At 38.0% G+C, this 8917-nt stretch overlaps 1 protein-coding gene across 1 annotated transcript; it reads left to right on the top strand.

Moving 5' to 3' along the window:
* The first annotated feature begins 3086 nt into the window (after positions 1–3086).
* Positions 3087–5947, top strand: LOC105053606 (xyloglucan galactosyltransferase MUR3). Its single transcript, XM_010934839.3, is given in 3 exon segments — positions 3087–3238; positions 3762–5409; positions 5412–5947. Coding segments are annotated over 2 exon segments (1773 nt in total). The 5' UTR covers positions 3087–3238; positions 3762–3767; the 3' UTR covers positions 5543–5947.
* The last annotated feature ends 2970 nt before the right edge of the window (positions 5948–8917 follow it).

The following is an 8917-nucleotide window of genomic DNA, read 5'->3' as shown; positions in this document are numbered from 1 at the left end:
AAAAGAGGATAATAAGCTTAACAGTCTAGTAAGCAATGAACACCTTAATTAGATAAATCTGATAATAATAATATACTGAAAATAAACATATAAAGTATATTAATTTAGAATTGAAGTCACATATACAATACTTTCTAAGTAATAAGCATACGGATATAATCCTTTCACAATTCAAATTTCATTCATAAATTAATTTCTTTTAAAATATTATGTTCATCTCAACAGTCATGAACCAAATCAATATGCTACTACATAAGATAAGATTGATCCAAGTCACATTTAATGATCCAATCAAGATAAGATTATGTTCATCTCAACAGTCACATTTAAAATATTATGTTCATCTCAACAGTCACATTTAATGATCCAACATAAGATAAGATAATGACTTTTAAAATATTATGTTCATCTCAATCAAGATAAGATTGATGGTAGTCACATTTAATGATCCAAGTCGGTTCAATCATTATAATTTTATTCGGTTAAGATCAAACTAAGATACAGATGGTTAAACAGAGATCGAGCATGATCAAACTAATAGTATTCGATAAAAGTCAAAATAGAGACTGATACACTATTTGATGATTAGAGATCAGTCCAATCAAATAACTTCATTTAATCAAGATCATTTAAGATGCAAAAATTCAATAAAGATCAATAAAAACTAAATCTTATAATATATAACAAAAGCTTAGATGGTGCAAACATGCTGTCCTATCAGTATGGTGATTCGAAGTTTCTGTTAGGTCCACTTAGATTCAAACAAACAGAGTTGGGGACCCTTCATTAGGTTCATAAATAAAGTAAAGAGAGATATCAGCAAAGAAAGAAATTAATAAGATGGAACAGGACAGATTAGATAATACTATCCGACATCTTGAACAGTCTAATTAAGATGCTTTAATCAGATCATGATTGAATTAGTGTACAGATGGTTTAATAAATATGGATGATAAAATCTAGTAAATCCAATTTGGATCAAGATTGGTGCCAGCATGTTGCTATATAACCACGGATCAGGACCTTTTCACTGGAGTTATCCAAACTCATTAAGACGATCTTCTCAAAGATTTAGAAAATCTTAGTAGAGAGAAAATAATTTAGACTGAGAAATCATGCATAGAGAGAGAAAGTAGAAAGAGAAAATGGAGATAGAAATTAGAGAGAGAAAAAGAGAAAGAGAAGAGAGGAAGGAGAGAAACTCTTTTTTTTTTTTTTCCTTCCTCTTTGATTTCTCTCGACAAAACAGGTTTCCCCTGTTTTGGTGGTCAATTTCGGAAGGCTGTTGGCATTGGTGGTCAATTTCGGAAGGCTGGCAATAGAAAGGCACGGTAGCAGCACAACTAGAGGTTTAGCAGTAGGTGGTCAACGACCACGATCGATGGATGGGAGTCTTTTTTTCATTTTTTCATTTTTTTTGATGATTTAAGATTTGTGTGATGTTTTCGGTGTTTGGGCCTAAATTGGGACTGAGCCCTTTTCTTTGGGCCAAGATATGACACTTCTCCTTAAATGAGGCCAGGAGTTCCACTTCCCCTTGAATGAGGCCGCGAGTTCAAATTACTTAAAAAAAAACAATTTGTTTAAAAATAGCCCCTCAACTAAGTGGGGCTTTGGATCAAAATATGTTACCTTTAGATTTAGGGTGTGTTGTATTTACTATTAGTTCCAAGATTCTATTCAAACCAGAAAATCATTATTTTCAAAAGCTGTATTATTGAACAAAAAAAAAAAAAAAAAAGTTGTTCATGTCCTTTTCCGCTTGGGTTCGGACATTATCTTTGATGCAAAAGAATAATCGATTTTCTTTTGTAATATCAACCATTGGATCGCATGCCACACATATCTTAAAGCACTCTTAACTCTAATTATTTGTTTGCATAGATCTTAAGGTGATAGTTTTGCAATTTAGTGGATTCACTCAAACAAAGGAGAATCTATCTTTTGGTAAGGTATAGAAGTGAGATCCTCTACAGTGCAATTTTTACATGACATAGTATAATACCATGGTGGATAGCTACCATATTATCTTTTTTAGAGATGAATAATTCTATTTCATCACTACAATGCTTGTGTTTTATTTTTTTTGTGATAAAAGATGCACTGTTTCTTACTAACAGTGCCTTGCCCTATTTTAAGAATGAATAAGAGCTTTTTATCTCTGAGATGGGTAATATGGTGGTCATTCCTAATATGTAGCATTTTAATGTGCAAAAATTACACTGCAGAGCATCCGAACTCAAAGACATAACCTTTGTTCTTCCCAATTGTCTCTCATTCGTGAGAAATTATATCCCACGTACATCTCGTACCAGTGCACCACATCGATCGCAAAATGTTTGTACCCGTAGGCTTTATTCATCAAGTATTTATCTCGATGTCTGTACCAAAAAAAAAAAAAAAAAAGAATCGTTCACAAGAACGAACGGCCGATTGGATTGATGCATGGCCGTGCACGAGGGGTGGCGTGGGATATAATTTCTACTTTACCCTTCCCTAAATTTGCCATGTGCTCCCAGTCGTGGAGACCATGCACCGCTCATCATGCCGCAATCAGCTGCCCGATGGCACAAAGTCCACTCCAAGCATTAAACGAAGCTACTCAGCAACCCAATCATCATTTACGAATTTTCTTTTTTATATTGCCATCTTATGAACTTATAATTACACTCGTACCCGAAGTGTAGCGTTCAAGCTGCCTTCCTGGCACCCAACTTTGACCTTGACTTTGCCTAAAGACATTTCTTATTAATTAAAAAAATTCACCGACGTGGGTGCCGGGGCGGACGGCGCCTGAATCAAACGTATAACGTGTGCTGTTCGCCTCTCAAATTTTTTTAATTCGTAAACGACGAATCAGATTGATACGTGGCGCGTGCTCGCACCGGGGCCGCTCCGTTAAGTCGAGCATCAGCACGTGCGGACGCACCCATACGCGGCAGCACCGCCCCGTCTCGGGTTCCCGCACGGCCGTTACGACATGAATAATAACATGAGGGACTCATTACTTCAGCAGCTAGGGGCTTTTTTATAAAATGCAGATGACGTCAGCAGAGCGGAAACCGACACGTCGCTAAATAATCTGACGTGGCACAGAAGGCGACCGGCTACCGACGGGAAGAGACTGGCGCAGCGTTTCAGAAACGGCAGGCCGGCACGCCACCCGCCCTTTTATTTTCCCTCCGAGCTTTCGCCTTCGAGACGGAGAGCTCCGGTGTCGATTCCTCGCTCGCGCTCTGTAAGTATACGCTCTCCCACTCTCTCGCTTCCCCTTCTTTTCGTTTCCAAGATCTGGTTTTTAGTTCATTTATCGGCTTGATTAGATCCAAGAAGTAGGTTTTTTTGTTGTTTTCTGGTCGATTTCTTCCTTCGAATTCTGCTGTTTTTGATGTCTCTAGGCTTCCGCCGTTGCAGTTAGGAGTTTTTATTTATTTGTTTATTTATTTATGGTGTCTGTGATTTGAGGACTTGTATCTCATGATTTTATATAGTTGTTTACTCATTTAGGGTAGCGAAATCGGGTCTGGGCTCTGTTGTTACCTTGCCCAGTTTTCGGATTCTGAATGATGATTTAGGGATTTGGTCGATGCTATTTTTGGAGTGATTCATCATGTCTTTATTTTACATGAGATTTATGGTGAGGGTTTCAGTGGAGATTCAATTGGATCGTTAACCAATAGGAATTTGATGCTCAAATCGATGAGAATTGGGTAGTCATTGAAGGAGGCTGACCCATTTTTTTTCTTTTGCCTGAACGTTAGAATCCCATGAGACGGCGTCCGCCTGCATCCAGTTATCACGAGGAGATGGAAAAGACCAACGACAAGCACCCGCCATCCCGTCTCTGCTTCTTAGCTACATTAGCTGCCATGTTCTGGGTCTTGATCTTCTACTTCCATTTCGCCATGCTCAGTGATAACCCCATCAATCTGCCGGAACGACCTGCCCGCTTCCACCATATTTCATCCAATACCCCACATTTGTCCAAGGACCAGAATCCATCTGAATTCACTTCATCCAGTGGCCAGCATTTGTCCAAGGACAACCATCCATCTGAACCACTTGTCATGCCACATCCCAAGCTGCCTGATACCCATCCAGCACCCAAGAATTACCCCTTCAGTCGGGCTCTCAGGACTCTTGACAACAAGAGCGACCCTTGTGGTGGAAGGTACATCTATGTCCATGACCTCCCTTCCCGGTTCAATGATGACATGCTTAAAGATTGCAGAAAGCTGAGTCTTTGGACCAACATGTGCAAGTTCATGACCAATGCCGGCATGGGTCCGCCCCTCGAGAACATCAATGGGGTCTTCTCAAATACTGGTTGGTATGCCACCAACCAATTTGCAGTGGATGTGATCTTCAGCAACCGAATGAAGCAGTATGAATGCTTAACCAAGGACTCGTCCATTGCAGCTGCCATCTTTGTGCCTTTCTATGCTGGTTTTGACATAGCACGGTATCTTTGGGGATATAACATCTCGGTCAGGGATGCTGCCTCTCTTGATCTGGTGGATTGGCTCATGAAGAGGCCAGAGTGGAGCGTGATGGGTGGGAGGGACCACTTCTTGGTGGCGGGGAGGATTACATGGGATTTTAGGAGACTGACAGATTCTGAATCAGATTGGGGGAACAAGCTTCTCTTCTTACCGGCTGCCAAGAACATGTCTATGCTGGTCGTGGAGTCAAGCCCATGGAATGCAAATGATTTTGGGATACCATATCCTACTTATTTCCACCCGGCAAAGGATGCTGATGTTTTTGTTTGGCAGGATCGAATGAGAAAGTTGGAGCGAAAGTTTCTTTTCTCCTTTGCAGGGGCACCACGCCCTGATAACCCAAAATCTATCAGAGGACAGATTATCAACCAGTGCAAGAAGTCTAAGGCTTGTAAATTGTTGGAATGCGATTTTGGCGAGAGCAAGTGTCACTCTCCTAGCAGCATAATGCAGATGTTCCAGAGCTCTTTGTTCTGCTTGCAGCCTCAAGGGGATTCATACACAAGGAGATCAGCTTTTGACTCAATGCTGGCTGGTTGTATCCCTGTTTTCTTCCATCCGGGGTCAGCTTATACCCAATACACTTGGCATCTTCCAAGAAATTATTCGAAGTATTCAGTCTTTATCCCAGAAGATGATATTCGTAAGAGGAACGTTAGCATCGAAGAAACATTGAAGCAAATTCCTTCAGATGTTGTGAAGGATATGAGAGAGGAGGTCATAAATCTCATACCAAGGCTGATATATGCAGATCCTAGGTCAAAATTGGAGACTCTTGAGGATGCCTTTGATGTGGCTGTACAGGCAATTATCGACAAAGTTACAAAATTGAGGACAGACATAATTGAGGATCGTGAAGATAAGGATTTCATTGAGGAGAATAGTTGGAAGTATGCTTTGTTAGAGAAGGTCAGACAGTTGGTGCACATGAATGGGATCCATTCTTTTCTAAACCTAAGGATGGTGATGGAGATTCTGGTGGTTCATCAGCTGAAGCTGCTAAAAATTCATGGAAGAATGAGCAAAGGAGTCAGTCTTGACCTATATTAGGTTTACTTGGCAAAAGGGCTAAGAGATCATTTCGATCCATCATCAGATCATCATTGTTTTGAAGCTACTTCAGCACTGGCGCACCATTGAGATCAAAGCTGAAGTTCATAAACTACAAATTCTGATCATGACCATGTTGAGCATATTTGATGAATTTTTCTAAATTTTGAAAGAAACCATGCCTACAACAATATTTGGAATTTAGTCGTAGGCAATCAATATTCTTTTATATATATATATATATATATATATATATATATATATATATATATATATCATTTTTTTATAGTTTAGGAGTTCTATCCACAATGACGTTCGCTCACTAGTTCTGTGTAACTCTTATATCGCATGTTTTACAAAGATAGAGATACTGTTATTGTATCTTTTCTTCTCCATTTTAATCCTGTCAGATCAGATGAGAATTATAGTGAGTTAATAAAGTTCCTTTCCAAGCTGCTTCTCTACATTGCAGACTTTTTATTTAAATAATACTGAATATAGAAATTAAATGCAAAATGTAGTGAGTTTCAGAATTTTGATACTTTATACGGTTATTGTGTTGTTGAGGCAGAAACATGATTGTCTTATTTTATAAGAAAAAAAGGGATAAAAGCATGATTCTAATCCAATAATTGCAATTACTTGCAATCTATACTTGTTGCTGTTGCCAAAAGGTTAATGTGACCTTAATATCAAGGCAATTGCCGGAACTTGACTTCAATATCTAAACATGAGTTTTCACTTTTATGAAAAACCTAAAGAGACTTCACCAGGTTTTATTAGAGTTAGTGACAATGAAGTGTTGGTTTAATCTACTCTATACCTCAAGGATGTTTCTAGCATAGCCAAGCATTTCAATATGCAAATTGGAATTTTCTTGTTATAGAGTGATCTCAGTTTCAATCTTGGAGATGGACAAGAATTTTATTCACACAAACAACATTAACAGAGAAGCTCATATGCTTTTTCATATCAGCTCAAATATTATTTTTGTAAATGTTTCCTGCATGTAGAATTGCACGAGTGTAACCAAGTGTTGCTTAAGTAGACATGAAGTTGACTGAGCACAATAAAAAAAAATATCTAATTGCATAACATTATCAGTCCTTGTCCTTCTTTGGCCCCAAAGGGTTTTCTACTTAGAAACTGGTTTTGGTTCTTGATTTCACAATCTGACAGCAGGAAACTGCAATATGTGCTAGAATTTTTTATGAAGACTAAGTTTGCACCTTTGCATTTGTCAATTTTTAGTTCCATTCCTTGTAACTGGAGAGAGCAGTTGATTCTTGTTCTAGCTCTTTCATTCAGTAAACATGAAAATGGCTAAGGAGGGAGTCAATTATTTCTGTCTATTTTTTAAGCTTTGAGATATTCTTTTTTCTGGGGCTTTGGTTGCAATTATTTCATTGCTTGCTTTAGGTACCAGTACTAATACCATGGGTATATAATAGCATAATTTATAATTTTCTGTAAGTGTGCCTTCACTCTTTGAGACGGGACCTTTTTTCCTTCTAACAGGAGACAATGGGAGACACAGGAGATATTGCATTGTCTTTGTTTTGTATGTGAATTATTTGATTCTTTTCGCCCTTCATCTAGTCGCCTCCATCTGCTTTGGTACCTTGTGTTACATCATTCGCCATTTGTATCAAAGGTAACACAGATGACTTAGGCTTGTCTGAGAGTTCTGAATTCATGCTGGTGGACATATTACTTTGGTTCTTTTGATGAGAATGAAGTACTAATTTGTGTGAAATATATGTAGATAAGGCTGCCTTGTAGGTGACCAGAAGGTATTTGGAAACAAACAAAGAAACTGGCTCTTGCATCTAGAAGGAAAAGTCTGGTACACCATTTTTCCTCTTTTCTGGATGGTGTGAATTAAAATAGAGGGAAAACACTTGTCATGTAAGAAGCCCATTCACCTATCTGACGAACAGCTTGTTCAGCCTGCTCCTACTGTGGAAGTTACATGGTTTAGCTGTTCTTCTGCGGATATTGTTTACAGCTTTTGCTTATATTTTTCAAACCTGCCTGATTTTGTCTAGCCCAAACCATGAAACAGTTCAATGATTGCAAAAACCAACTTTCTGATTGATAACAATCTTTGCATCCTGATAGTAGTCGAAAAGAGTTGAGCTGCTTCTATTTTCCCTCTGTGTTATTCCTTGCCTCAGTTTCTTTTGCGTGATCATCATCTTCTAAATGATGCTGATTTATTCTTTTCATATCTATCATCTTCCTTTTATGTTTTGGGTAAGCGCAGCTCTTCACTGATCATTATCGTGCATGATGACTGGTATGGAATCTCAAACATGATCATTATTTTGGATGGAAAACTGTTGTTAAACATACTTGTGGCGTGTCCATTCATATGATAGCCAGGCAAGTGCTTGCATTTGTATTTCACTTTGCTTTGCAGATGCTTTATGGAAACTTCCTCTAAGAACCAGGAGAGAGGATGCAAAGCTGTTTGGCATATTTTTTAAGAGCAGTGGGCGTCGGTATTGTTGCTAAGTAGGGTCTTATAGTCTAAAAATGAATGTTCTTTGTAACTGTAGCCCTATTTAAATAAGATTAGCTCTTCAAAAATTAAAGAACAAGGAAAGAAGATATCAACAATCCATGAATCTCCAAGAATCTTGGTCTGTGATTTTAACTGGGGGAATAAACACCACTGCCGCATACTATTATGAAGCAGGAAGTACTTGCAAGTCAGACAGATCCATACCATAATGAGGATGATCTTCATTGCTATTTGAAGATTTTCAATTTTGAAGCAAATAATTGAAAATGACTGGTGGATGAAATTCTCTCTTGGAAGAATAATATATAATGAGATAATTAAAGTTTCAAAATGGGATATTTTGACTATCACGTAGAATAATAACTGCTTTTGGTTTGAGTGCCTGTTTCCTTTCTATATGATTAGTTATTATGTTTTCTTTGATTTGAATGCTTGTTTCCTTTCTATATGAACAGTTATTATGTTTACTTTGAAGTGAAAGCTTGTCATAAACTTGCAACAAGGAACCGCATGCCAGGTGATATTAAAGTCCTCATGGAATGACCTGATCACATTGAGGTATCGGATCCATCATCAATCTCTTTGAGATTACATCAGGAATATGATAGGAATTTATTGGAAAATCTTATATTCGTGCAGCATTGCAGGTAAAAAGAGTGCTCATGTTTGATTTTATTTGTAGTTGTTGATGGCTTGGATGGTGAGCTTTTAATGATTTCAGAAATTTTGGTATGTCAGAGCCTTCCAGAACTTTATGTATGGCTTTATACAAAGACATCATCAATGAAAAATCAAGTTTTGTGAATGTATTCTTGAATTGGGAATTTGGTACTGACAC

This window comes from Elaeis guineensis, chromosome 11 (assembly GCF_000442705.2).
Source record: "Elaeis guineensis isolate ETL-2024a chromosome 11, EG11, whole genome shotgun sequence".
NCBI lineage: Eukaryota > Viridiplantae > Streptophyta > Magnoliopsida > Arecales > Arecaceae > Elaeis > Elaeis guineensis.
This window is presented reverse-complemented; position numbering and strand designations above follow the sequence as displayed.